General features: G+C 45.4%; 2 protein-coding genes across 10 annotated transcripts in view; one reads left to right on the top strand and one right to left on the bottom strand.

Annotated features, from left to right (window-relative positions):
* Positions 1-3,625, bottom strand: part of GTF3C1 (general transcription factor IIIC subunit 1) — a 63,201-nt gene extending 59,576 nt beyond the window's left edge. For both annotated transcript variants that reach the window (XM_010990911.3, XM_010990910.3), the window contains exons 1-2: positions 3,359-3,625; positions 541-750 (exon numbers count right to left, since the gene is read on the bottom strand). In XM_010990911.3, coding sequence (XP_010989213.2) covers positions 541-750; positions 3,359-3,579 — 431 coding nt within the window. In that variant the 5' untranslated portion in view covers positions 3,580-3,625. The remainder of the gene's footprint in view (positions 1-540; positions 751-3,358) is intronic.
* Positions 3,626-3,823: 198 nt separating this feature from the next.
* Positions 3,824-13,926, top strand: part of KATNIP (katanin interacting protein) — a 173,866-nt gene continuing 163,763 nt past the window's right edge. For 6 of the 8 annotated variants that reach the window (XM_031433005.2, XM_031433006.2, XM_010990905.3 and 3 more), the window contains exon 1: positions 3,824-3,866. In XM_031433005.2, coding sequence (XP_031288865.2) covers positions 3,860-3,866 — 7 coding nt within the window. In that variant the 5' untranslated portion in view covers positions 3,824-3,859. The remainder of the gene's footprint in view (positions 3,867-13,926) is intronic. The other 2 variants (XM_064478543.1, XM_064478545.1) reach the window with 1 other exon arrangement.

A 13,926-nucleotide genomic window follows, 5' to 3' on the forward strand; every position in this document is an offset into this window, starting at 1 on the left:
GGAACGGAGGGAGAGGAGCATCCAGGTCACGGCCCGAGACAGGGCCAGGTGCCTGTCTCCTCTGAGGTGAGGGACGGGGAGAGAAACGGGGGCGAGTCTGCAAGTTGAGGAGGAAGGTGGAAAGTAGAAGAGCTCACCTGGAAGCTTCTCCCTGTTCTGGAAAGTAGGAAGGGTGGTGGGAATTGGGAGAGGGGCTTGGGACACTCTGAGAAACTGGGACCCAGACTGGAGACTCTCAAAAGGACAGCTGGGCAGCAGGGGACCCAACCTGGACAGGACAACAAGAGGCACCCATCCAGATGACAGCTGCCTGCTCTGCCCCACTGTGCCAGGCCTCTGGACACAAAGGGAAGAGGAAGAAAGGCTCCCTCAGAGCAAAATGAGCCCTGACAGAGACGGACTGATGAAGACAGAGGACTGGCTTGGGGCAGGGCCAACGGGCTCTGATGGACACCAGGATGTGTGCCAGTCCTGACGCTCTGCACAACTGACTTAAAGCAGAGAGATGCCCATGAGTTTCCAACAGTGCAAATCAGTTACCTGCCAAAGGCTTCCACCATGGTACAGCGGGGCTGTAACGTCTTGGTCCTGATGTCATTGGTGATGTTTTTCCTCTCCTTAAAGTACCGGCATGAGCCCTGGATGCCATCTTTATTCTCTAAGATCATATGAATGGGGTAGACATCCTCCAAAGGGACTGGGTCCCTCCTAGACTCCAAAATTCCAGTTTCCAAATCAATTTCTTCATACCTAAGGGAAAAAGCAGAAATAGCAAACCAGAACTCAGCCTCAGAAATAATACATGTTCGGCATATTCTGCTGGCATCTTCTGGCAGAGGTTGGAGAGGGAGTGAGATCACCAGGCTTCCTGCCTTACAAATGCAGATTGTCCTGACAAGCAGTGTTCCTGCCTCTCTGTCCCCAACAACACAGACCTTTCCAGGAGCCTCCAAATCCATCCCAGAGGCTGAATCCTGGAACCAGAACCACCTTCCTGGCCCAAGTCATGGCCTTTTGTATTCCAACCAGATCTAGTCTCGTATTCTCCAAACCATCAAGGTTGGACTTAATGACTCAGGGTTTCCCTACTTGGAGACATCACCTTTCCATCTCTTTAACTATCCCTCTAGGACTTTCATCCATTTTTATGGTTTCAGTTATCACTTGCATGTTAACAGTTCTCACCATCAAATCCTCAGTCTTGTTTTTTTCCCTCCAAATGCTAATCTTGTCTTCAGCTATCTACATCTTAAATTTGATGAGTTCAAAAGATCAAAGTTATGACTGCCACTTCCCATCTCCAATAAAGCCCCTCCTTCCCCTCCTGGGTACCACCTTCTCCCAGTTGCTGCTTATCAACACCATGGAGACATCTTTGAGTTGTGTTTCTTCTTTTATTCAGTCAGCCCCATTTGTCAAATTTTCCTTGGAAATCCTGCTCACATCTTGTACTTGTCTGGTTGAGGCTAAATCCCATATACACTTATCCATCCTTTTCTTCCTTGCCCTCTCTGTGACCTCTGCACTGCTTAACCCTCCATTCTCAAATCACATCTTCCCCAGCTTCCAGTACACCATTCTGGGCTGCTGTCCTCTACCTCTCCAGCCACATATTTCCAGGCTTCTTTTGAAGGTTCCTGGTCCTTCATCTAGCCTTGAAATGTCTGTGCATCCCAGGGCCATGTCTTAAGGCTTCCAATCACACTACATTCTCTCCCAGGGATGGTCCTAGCCAACAGCTTCAATTACCAATCACACAGGATGACTCCACATGTCCAGCTCAGTCCCTCCCTCCTGCCTGCTTTTGTTCCCATGAAGCCAGATGTTTCCTGAACAGAATCTCCACTTGGATAACCCAAAGGAACCTAGAATTCACTGGGTCTCAAAGTACATCCAACACCACCTTCCCCCAGACTCAGCCACTGTGCTGCTTTTCTGTGTTCTCACTCAGGTACCCAAACATCAGAAACTGGGGCATCATCCTCCATCCCCACCTTTCCTTACATCCTACAACCTATCAGTCAGCAAATCCTCCTGATTCTCCTCCAGTCTCAGGTCTTGATTCCATCGGCTTCTCCTCCTCATCCTCACACCCATGAGACCATAGTAAGCCACACCATGACTGTTCATTTGTGACTCAATTATTACAGATCTCTCAACTTAATGCTTTGCCCCTAGTCTGACCCTCCCTTCACTGGCTTAGGCTGTAAATGGATTAAAAGACCAATTTAGTCTAATTTTGTTGAGGGCAGAGTGGATTCTGAACCCAGACTTCCTGGATTCAAGTTCTGGGTTCTGCCCTTGCTAGTTTATGACACTGAACAAGTCATTTAACATCTCTGTGCCTCAATTTTCTCTTTAGGAAAATGGGGATAAGAATATCGAGCTTCTAAGGTTGTTGTAAAAATTAAATAACTGGCTATATGTAAAGATCTTAGAATGGTCCCTACTTATAATAAGCATATTGGTAAATGTCAACGATTATTCCTCATTCACTACCTCCAGTTCTACACTTCAACCAAACTTAACTTATTTCTTTAGGCTTTCACATTTGCTATTCTCTGTCCAGAATACTCTGCCAACTGTCTGCCTAAATCCAACCTTTAAGTCTTATTTGAGACAGTGTTACCTCTGGGAACCTCTCCCAACCCTCACAGAGAACAGTCTTGGGAGACAGATGACCTGGGTTCAAATCAACATGCAGTCACTTACAATCTCCATAACTTTGGACAGGTTACTTAATCTCTCTCCATCACTCAATTTCCTCCTCTAAAACATGGGAAAGATAATAGCACCTTCCTCATAGGGTCACTGTCAAAATCAAGCGGGTTCAATCTCCTTAAGTTCCCAGAACAGGATCTTAGAATAGTACGAGGCCATAAGAGGCACTAAATAAAGGTTAGCTATTACTGTTGCTAAGCTTGCTGCCGTGCAGGTCTCTAGCTGCCTTAAGCTCTCTATTCCAGCACTGAATGAATGCTCCATAAAGATCTGTTGAACTTAACTGTCTCCAGTCTTGATTTGAACTGCCTTCCAGCGCTCCAATCCTATGCTCCACTTTAGAGGAAATATTCTTTGAAACCTAAAGAATATCCTCCCAGTCCTGTTCAGCACTACCCCAAACACACAGGAACATAATGGGACATCACCAGATAACCTCCAACTGCACCAGACGACGACCCTCCCCGCCAAATCAGATGCCTGGGCCCTGCCTTACTCGGCGATCCCATCAGACTCCGGATCTTCCTTCCGCTTCACTCCTTTCTCCCCACTCCGTGAGAACCTGTCCCCCTCCCAGCTCCATCAGGCCCAGGGCTCTGCACCCCCGCCCGCCCTCCCGCAGGGCCAGGCCGCTGACCGGTCCTGGAGCTGGAGATCAGGTCGCTCCCGGGGCTCCTCATAGAAGCTGATGCCCGGGTGCGTGGCAAGGGCCCGCCACAGAAATTCCTGCGTGTAGGGCTCCAAAGGCAGCGGGAAGGGCGGCACTCGCGTCTCCAGACGACTCCAAAGCGCGGGTAGACACAGGCCATCCAGCCCCTCCAGGGCCACCTCGTCCAACAACGACTCCAGTGCGTCCATTGCTACTTCAGTTGGCAGCACCTGGGGCGCCTGCGCACACGCCGCCAAGGGCCCTGGTCCAGCGCGCCTGCGCACAACGATTGGCCGCTTGGGAGGCGGGGCGAACCTGATGATCCGAGGAGGCGTTCCAGAGCACCCGCTTGATGTCACTCCCTTTGGGGGCGGGCTCATTCCGCGGAGGTCCACCGCCATTGGTCCGGAACCCCGCAGTAACCAGGGGAACTGCAAACAGTGTACAGGCCGCTTCCGGTTCCACCACCCGGAACCGCCGCCTCTAGGGATGGACGGTGAGTGTCCGTGGGCCCCTCTGGGAAGTCGGGCAGTTATTCTCCCATCCTTCCTGAGGGCCCTCCGGGCAGAATCCTAGGCCACAGACCCCTGGATTACCACTGCCTAACCCAAGGTGGTCTGCGGTCTGAGGGAAAGGGAGCCTTAATGGTCCGGGATAGCTGGGGGGAGTGGTCAGCGATTTGGTGCTGCCTGTGGTCGGGTTGGAACCTGGTACTGGCCAGGGGCTCAGTGAAGGGGTTTAGGGTGGCAAAGAGAAATAGAGATCTGAGGAGGGTCTTGTGTGTCCTGGAATGTGGAACTGTGGGATATGGGAGTAAGCGTCATCGTGGGGAGTGCAGTCACCAGCTACTGGGAAATGGGACTTGGTAAGGGGAGCGGAGGGAGACAAGGGAATACTCTCTTTCTGTGCTTTGAAGTTTATTTATTTGGGGGGGGGGCAATTAGGTTTATTTATTTATTTTTAAAGTGGCAGCACTGGGGAATTGAACCCAGGACCTCCTGCATGCTAGGCCTGAACTCTACCACTGAGCTGGCTATACCCTCCCCACTGTGCTTTGATGTTAATGATGATGTTCAGTGCCAGGAACCCTGTAAGTGCTGTCAAGCAACTTGCTAGCCTTCCCAACAGTCCCTTGAGGTCAGTGTTACTCCATTACAAATGAGGAAACTGAGGTTCAGAGGAGTTAAGTAACTTGCCCCAAATCAAACAATCATCAAGTGGCAGAGTGAGAAAGGAACCCGAACACTGTCTCTGCAGCTGAATTATGGAGTTTGAGATTTGGAAGGAATTTTAGAATCCCTTCATTCCAGAAGTTGCAAATGCAGATATTTGCAGGGGCAAGTCTAGTAGGCTGGATTCGGCTGTGACTGAAAATGAATTTATTTTCTGAAAGAGAAACTTCTCACTCAGCCCCAACCAATTATTGTCCTGGGGCACTTCTCAAAATGCCATGACAGCCAGTCAGTCTGAAGGCCAAATGCAGCCTGTGGGCCATCATTTAGGGATCCCTGATAAGAATCACAGAATCAACAATGGAAGCAGTCTAAAAATAGGCTACTCTGATATCTCATTTTATGGATGGGAAGACTAAAGTCTAGAGAGAGTGGTACAGTCTGCTAGAATCCACATCATTTTTCTCTTTATAAGTATCACTGTCCCCTCACTTCTGGGGAATTTCTTCCTTTGTGATATTTGCTTAACACAGTGTGGAAACAAAATGTTTTAATTGAGCCGTCTGTTATGTGCTTAAAAGACATCTTTGCCCTTTGTACTTCAGAGGTACTATAAAATGTCACTCACCAGTTTGCCCAGTGGAAAGGTCAATATACTGTTGCTATAAAGCAAAGTGCTCAAATCTTTTTGGTCTCAGGAGCCTTTATGCTCTTACCTCAAAAGAGCTTTCTTTGTGTATATTATATGTATGATATTTACCATATCAGAAATTAGAGCTGAGAAAATCTGAAAATATTTATTTATTATATATCAATTCATTTAGACGCTCCCTGGTGGTCTAGTGGTTTGGATTCAGTGCTCTCATATATCAATTCATTTAAAAGTAACAATAAGTGCATTACTTCTGAACATAAATACTACTTCTAATTTAAAAACAGCTATAACCCCCTCCCCCCAAAAGTTAACAGGAAGAGTGGTATTGTTTCACATTTTCTAAAATCTCTTCAATAGCTGGTTTAATAGGAAACAGCTAGACTCGCTTCTGCTTCAGCAACCAAACTGCTGTGTTCTTTTGGCTGATGTATTTGAAGAAAATGGGCCCTCACTCAGATACATATTTGGAACAGGGAGTATTTTAATTGCCTTTTCAGATAACTGTAGACATTCTTCTTTGATACTATTTCAAAACTTAGCAAGTGGTAATTTCTCAAAGGCTAGTCACAATGTGGCATCTGAAATCGTATTGGTGAACTTTTGTATTACATTAAAACCCATTGGTCTATCTTGCCCTTTGATTGGATGCTTTACCCATGTATGATTTCATAACATTAGGCATTGGTCATTTGGAAAATGTTAATTCACTGAGTTATGCAAACCTTCTAAATGTTGACATTGAAACAATGATATTAAATGGCATGTTATTACACAATATCAAAAAAATCACATTCACTAGTATCACTGCCTATCTTTTTTAAAAAGAGTTTTAAGTATTGGGAAGCTATTAAACTCAAAGTAGTGGAAACAAGTTTCCTACTTGTCTTCACTTGAAAGTTTGAATTTTATCTTTGACAACAAATACTGTCAGTTATTTTCCCTTAAGTGATGGGCTCACTTCTTTTGTATTTAAGAAAATGCCAGATACTCGAGTGTGAAAAACTATGGTTATTAGTTGTTTATTCAAGTCTATTAGTTGTTTATTCAAGTAAAAATGACATCTGATACAGTGTGTGGCTAGTTCAGCTGGCAACTTAACCTCACGAGTGTTTTCTAGGATCAACTGTTGTACTTTGGCTTATAGCAGAAGTGCTTTAGGTGTATTTCAGATTTTTTGTTTCACACAGAATGTTAAAAAGATGTGTACTCATGGGTTCAGGTTTAATAAAATTAAATTTTACTGTTTCATCAGGACATTCTTTTGTGTGTGGGGGTAATTAGATTTATTTATTTATTTATTTATTTATTTATTTATTTATTTATTTTTAATGGAGGTTCTGGGGATTGAACCCAGCACCTCGTGCATGCCAAGCATGTGCTCTACCGCTGGGCTATATATATTCCCTCCCTCCCCAATCAGGACACTCTTTAGTGAAAATGTTTTTATGGTTTTTTTTTTTTGTTTTACTGTCAGTTCATGACACTAAAGAATATACTGACTGTTGATACAGTTTGGTGCCACTGCCTTGTAGCCACTCAGGCTATGAGCAGTTTTATCTACTGATGCTTTTGCATCATCAGTGCAAATACCAACACAGTGAAAAAGTCATAGCCTTATGATGAAGATATTAATAGTCCTTGGGAACCCCTCTCCCCCCCAGGATCTGTGGAACACACTTTGAGAAATATTGCTGTAGACCATTTTCAAGAAGTTTGCTTGGTCACTTCTAATTGTCATCATCTCAGCAATCCTAGAGTATTATTACAGCCCACTGGAGGAACCGATCCATTTTCAGATTGGCTACAAAAAAGGAAACATTTCTTCTCTTTAAGAAAGTGTTTGCCCTATGATTAGATTTGGCATTCAAAGAGTCTTTTTTCCATTGCAATTTTTAAAGCTTCATTTTATACACATTTTTATAGGCACATATTTATTGGGTAAAGTGACGCATACCTTGATGAACTGTGATTCTAGCCAACTAGATAAGCCAAGCCCAGCCTTATTGGAAAGATGTTTACTTCTTAAACTCACAAAAGCTTAAATATCTGCTGAGGATCCCCAAGCTGGATTGCAGTTTGGTTTCTTCTGCATGTCCTAATCACCATAGCTTTTCAAAACATTTTCTTCTGGCCCATTGGTTTTGACTTTCGGCAGGTTCCACCTGGCTCTGAGATGCAGCATAGTGTAATGCTCATAGGTTTTGCAGGCCAGATAGCCCCGGATTTGAATCTCAGCTGTGTACTTTGACCTCTCTGAGGCTCAGTTTTCCTGCCAACAAAGTGGAGATGATGATGAAGCATACCTTGTTTCGTTTGGCGGTCCATTGAATCTCTTATTGTGGCTTCAATGAGACACTGCACGAATGCGCTTAACACCAAGTCCGGCGTGTAAAAAGCACTCCTATATGGTAGCTAAATGGTGTCATTACCTGCAAATGTGCAGTCTCCTTCCACACTGCCGACAGAAGAGGGAGGAAGGAATCTGGTGAAGCTCTCTAGCAAATAATAATCTTTGCAATTAGCTCACTCTGTTTAAAAGAAAACCCAATGTTTGACACTGTTTATTTACATGAAAGTAAATTGGCAACCTGTGCGTCTTCTGCCTATGAAAATGTTCACCTGTATGTTAAAGTCGAATTTCCTCCAGTGCTTTAAAAATATGCGATGGCTTAGAAAAAAAATTCTACTCAGTTTTCCAGGAACATAATAATCAGACAAAAGTTCAGCACAGTGAGATAATTAGAAAGGATTTTAAAGCTGTTCATTTGCTTTTGCTCCCCCCCAGAGCAAATATTCAACATTTCCCCTGTTTATACTGTTCATTTGCTTAGCAAACTTTCTCAAAGAATTAATAATGCCAAGATGAAATTTAGCCTCGCTTGTCTAAATAATCCCAAACTGCGAAACGGGTGACGGTTGAGTTAGTAAGATTTTGCTAAAAGTACACTGTCAGCTTGTCTGATCTTTTCTCTTCTTGTGTGGTGTTTACCTGCGCTCCTGGTGATCTGTCTGTTTCTCTTCCTACTTAAAATAAACCAAGCAAAAAAATAACAATAAAATAAAACAAAGCAAGCGTTCAGAGGGCAAAATAAAAGTGTGGTCCACGTAGTCTCTGTGTCAGTTCTGTTTTCCTTCCATCCTTCTCTCTGATTCATTTCTCTTGCTATTTCTCAGCATTCATTCTGTTCTGTCGTTTTAGCTTGCAGAAACTTGGCACACTCTGTTTTGCTTAGTTTTCCTTGGGGCATTCGTTGGGTGACTCCGCAACATTTCAGTGCCTTCTGTGCGCTGGGATCCAGAGATATCACGATGAATAAGATTGAATCCAGGTGAAAGGGAGATGGGAGTTCACTGTATTCTTCTCCAAACTTCTCTGTAAAGATGATCTTTTAAGAAAAATAAGGTGAAAATTTTTAACCTTAAAAAATAGAGATGTAGGAAATTTGAAATGAAGTCTTTACATCAGAGGCTGCAAATCGGGAGCCTCTGGCCGAGTCAGCCGACAAGCATATTTATTTGGCCTATAAATTTTTGTTTGAATGAGTTGTCAACATTGAAAAAATTGGGAGATTGCTCATAAATATCTGATTATGGTGTTTTCTTAAAAATATCAACAAGGCCAATTTATCAATCTCAACAGCTATCCATAAAGTTAACATTTAATTGGAATTCCGCATGGCCACAGGTCCCTCAGCTGGAGCTGAGCGGAGACTGCCCCCTTAGAAGGGAAGTGCACTTTCCAACTCATCACAGCACCTACCTGGCTGGCTTCCTTCATTGCCTCTGGACCTACCTGGGCCCCCTGAGCATTTAGAGTCACAATCCTGCTCTGGATTAACTGGGACAATTTTGAAAATTCCCATGGACTTCATTGTATGCCGTACTGTGCTTTGCTTGTTCTTTTAGGTTTAATCTGGGGGAAATAAAAAAGAGGGGAATATATTCTCTTCCATTAAGAACTTCATAGTCTAGTGAGAAAAACAGACATAAACAGATAACCATAGTCCAACATGGGGGGTCCTCAGGAGATCACATTTATAAAGATCTTCCCTCTGCCCAAAGCACTCTGGTCCACTGCTTGCTTTTGTAAATAAAGTTTTATTGGAGCACAGCCACACCCACTTGCATACAAATGCATACCAACCGTCTATGGCTGTTTTCATTCCTCAGTGGCAGAGTTGACTAGTTGTGACAAGGACCATATGATCCACAAAGCCAAAAATACTGACTCTGGCCCTTCCCGGGAAAAGTCTGCCATCTACCACAGAGCACCCAGTTTGGTTCTTCGAACGGCTCAGTATGATTCTGTAACTGTGCTCATTTTATACCACACAGCTAGTAGGTGGCAGGACCAGGACTCAGCTGAGTAAAGTCTACTCTCCAGTATGTCATCAAAGACCCATCCCAACCCTGTCCCTGCCGATGTGTGGCCAGGTTCTCACAGCCTGGGAGTGAGTCTGTGGGCGAGCCTGCCTGCCCATTGGGCTGGTGGAAGAATGAACACAGTTTAAAAGACACTGCCCTAGACTGGTTTCTCAGTTCCCCCAGGATCTGACCCTGCGGCTGCTCCTCCGTTTTCATGTAGGAGAGGGCTTACAAGGAGTAACATGGTTGGTTGGAAGGAGGAGCTTGGAACTGTTTACAGAGCACTTCTGTAGAAAGAAGGAAGTACCAGTTGTCCTCAGTACCACTAGAGTGACTACTGATGCCCTGTGGGGTTTTGAACAGCCCAACACTTGTAGCCCCGTGGACATAACACCTTAATCAGAGAATTTCCCTGTGGAAGTAGGTCCCCTCCTCTCCCCTCCTCCTTGGTTGGTCTGCTGGTCTCCCCCCTCATCTTTAGACACTCACCCACCCACTCTCATGCCTCGAGGTTTTATACTGGGCTGAACTGGGTCCAGTTCATAGATGTGTTATCCCACATTGAAAAATAGTGATTTCCCCAAATAACCTGTCTCTTGATAAAATGGAGCTTTAACCCCATGAGGCCTGCCTTCCTACACAGCCCCAGCCCACCAGCACTGAACAGGGGCCACCCCCTTGACCTTGAACATGCAATGATGGTTTGATCAAATCTTCTGGCTGGAGGTACCAGTCACCAAGCATTCGCTTCTTGCATTGAGAAGATTGGCCTGACCCTGCAGGCGTCTGTGATTTCAACCCCTGCCCAAGCCACCTCGGAAAGCTGGCCATCTGTTGAGCACCCCATATCCTTTCCTGCCTTCCTGCCTTGACTTTGCTGTGCTCTCTGCCAGCTGTTCCTTTCTTCCAGGTCACTCCCACTCTGTAGATTACAGTTACTGACATCACCTGCAGAATTAACTCGTCCTGCGTGGCGGGATCCCATGGCCTCTGAGGCATGGTGCTGTATCACAGCTATCGGGTGCCACGCCTTTCTCCCTCTCTGTGGGCAATGACCCACTCTTGTTCTTTCGCATGCCCAACACTTGGCCCAAGGACTGGCACAGGGAGATGCCCGGGAGTGTTTGCTGGGTAGACATTGTAACCAGGAAAGAGATGAACCCGTTTGTTCCTTAGTGAATTGCTGGCTGGTTTCCATAAAGCAGAGAAAAGGCCCTTGTAGCCAATCCTCCAGTCCAAGTTCCAGAGACCTCAGCTGGTTCTTCTTTTTCTGGTGGACAAGTATGGTACCCCTAGACACTGTCCTTGGCAGTCATTCAATCCAGTCCCAATAATACACTCCATCCTAGCTACCTTTATATATCCCACATTCTTAATTTTTATTTTGTTCATCTTCTGCTTTTCAGTTAGCATTCCTATGCTCCCCCATTTCCTATCCCAGTGAAGTCACCCTCACTCCCTAACTTTGGAGTCTGAAGCTACCTTGACTACCCGTAGCTGATGGATTCTCTGGACACATCCCCTGACTTAACATGTCCTTCAGGGATAGGAAAGTTACAGGTGAATGCAGCTCCTGGTAGGAAGTTAGAGCATCGCAGATGTCTAGCCACCAACCACAGGATCCCTGCAGGGACCATGACCCTTCTCTAAACTCTAAGTGAACTTGCAATGCATTGTGTGTGTGTATGTGTGTATTTATGTGTTTCCTTTCCAAAGCATCCCAAGCTAATTAGATACATTTTATGAACCCACATAAAATCACAGATTAGAGCTGGAAAGGACTTGACAGATCTAGTCCGGGATCCCATTTAGAGGACCCCGATATATCTCAGAACCCTGAGGATCCTATGCAGGGTCATAAGGTGAGAAACCTGCAGGGACCAGGCAGGTAATAGAATGGCAGTGGTGGCCAGGGTTTATTTCATTACACTGCTTTCCGTCAGTTTCTCTCAACACCTAAGTACACTTTGCATAACTGGGAATTTCATAAAGAAATCTGTTGTCTTCCAGTTTCTTAAAGCATGTGGCCTCTTCCATCTCTCTATCATCTGTGAAACAGAGGTAATATATGTATTCATCTCCGAGGGTTGTTACGAGACTTAAATGCCCTAATAGCTGCCAAGGCCTTAGATCAGGGCTTGGCACGTGAAACGTACACGTGTAAGTCCTTGTAGTGGTGGCGATGATTCACACATCTGCGGGAGAGGCGGACACGTGAACCTTCACCTGCGTCTTAACCATAGGGAGAAACCTCTCAGACCTGCTGATAAGTGGCAACTTGGACTTGACCTAAGTGGTAGGAAGACAGCTAGGGGTCAGGGAACCAGAGGACACCACGCCATCTGGCGGACCATTGCCCTCAGCTCCTGACAATTATTGCCAGGCAGGGAATGCTGGCCCTGTGTTGCCAGATTTTTCAGTTTTCCAAAAGAATCCAGAAATCAGGGTCTTTAAATGGGAAATCTCCCAAGCTTTAACTGTTGGCTGGGGGAAAAAGAGAGAGAGAGAGAGAGAGAGAGAGAGAGAGAGAGAGAGTGTGTGTGTGTGTGTGTGTGTGTGTGTGTGTGTGTGTGTGTGTGTGTTTAACAGTTTGGAGCTGGATTCAGCCAGTGAGTGACTTTGGATGTAGTCTGATACGTTATTTATCAGATGTGGAGGCTGAGGCATTGGTGGTGGGGAGGGTAGTTAAGACCCCTTGATGGGCAGCCCAGGAGTGGAGAACAAGGACCAAGGACCAGATCCCTTTCAGTCCAGCCCCCCTACCCCACCACAAAGCCTTTCTCCTAAGGAGCCTACGCAGTGGGAAGTTCTGCCACTTGCCTCCATTGAGATGGAGATTTTATTTTAAGCCTGCAGAGGGGAATGTGAAAAACCAGGGCCTAGGATTAAACTCTCTTCTCTCCACGTGGGTGCTTATCTGAGCCTTCCTTATCCTGGAGAGGACTGGAAGGAGCAGAGCTCATGGAGTCGGACTAAAGGGGTTTGAATTCTGGCGACACCTCTTCCCAGTCACGTGATCTCAGGGAGTGGGAAGTAGCTAGTAACTACATCTCTCAGTGCCTAGACTCTTAGATTGTGAAATGGGGATTAACAGTAGGACATTCCCTTAGGGCTGCTGTGAGAACCAAATGAATTCATCCATCTAAAGCCCTTGGAATGGTACCCAGCACTTAATAGGCTCTCAGTAAAAATTAACTATCAGCGGAAGAAATGCATCTTTTCTCTTAGGATTCCCGGGACTCATGCACCATCCTTATGTTTTCCAAGGTAGTTTGGCAGATCATTTTTGGGGGGGGATGAAAAACTCAAAAGGTAACAATTTGAATACGCACATGTACACACACACATATTCACAAATGCAACGTCCTCACTTGTATTCTGTGGGGAGCTGGGATGGGAGGTTGGGACTGGGTTGGGCTGTGGCGTGGGACTGAGTTTGGGAGCTTGCGTGATGGTTACAGAGGTAGACCAAAGTATATTTTAGCCTGGGAAACGTTGTCACGTAGACCACTGATTAGATGACAGATGTGTGGCGTTTACTTATCTTCACTATTTCACATGAAAAAAAATCAATATTTTCCAATTATCTCCAATGGTGTATTAAACTTACTTTGTCATATTTCATGTCACCACCCCAGAAAAAGCAGGGGGAAAGGGTCAGGAGAGCACATTGTAAGAGAAGATGAAGTCTTTAGAGCAGTTCTTAAATCACGCCTCCTGTCCCTTCTAGCATTGTCCATTCAGAAATTTGGTCATTCACTCATTCATCGATTCCAGAAATGTCTGCTGATACCTACTCCAGTCCAGGCACTTTTCCAAGTGTGGGAAATTCAGTGATTAAAAAAAGCCAGACAGCAACCTCTGCTTTCATGGAGCTGATATTTAGTGGGGGGAGACAGACCGCATCAACAAAAAAGATCAGATAGTTCCTTTGCAGAAGACTGGAGTAGGGAGGACTAGGAGGCTAGTCCACTCTGAGCAACTAGGTCCCTTTAAGCTGAGATCTGATTGATGAGAAGGAGCCGGCATGCAAAGACCTGTGGAAGGAAAGAATTGAGAGTCCAAGGAGCAGAAGAAAGACTAGAAGCTGCAGAGGTGCCAGTGTGAGGGAGGGAAGAGGGAAATGTACAAAGTGAAACATGCCAGAAGGTCCAGCAGGCAAGTGAAAAGGTCTTATTTTTAGATGGCTGCTATGGGAAAAGCCAGCAATAGTAGAGACATGAGACCTAGCAGGTGGCTATTGACAGATGAGGGGGCTCACAAAGGGATGGAGAGGAAGGGACAGATTCAGGATCTGTTGAGGTACCGGAGTTAACAGAGCTCGCTGCAATCCATGAACAGTCCGCTATTCTTGGGGAGGAAAC

The sequence above is a fragment of the Camelus dromedarius genome, chromosome 24 (genome assembly GCF_036321535.1).
Source record: "Camelus dromedarius isolate mCamDro1 chromosome 24, mCamDro1.pat, whole genome shotgun sequence".
Taxonomy (NCBI): Eukaryota; Metazoa; Chordata; class Mammalia; order Artiodactyla; family Camelidae; genus Camelus; species Camelus dromedarius.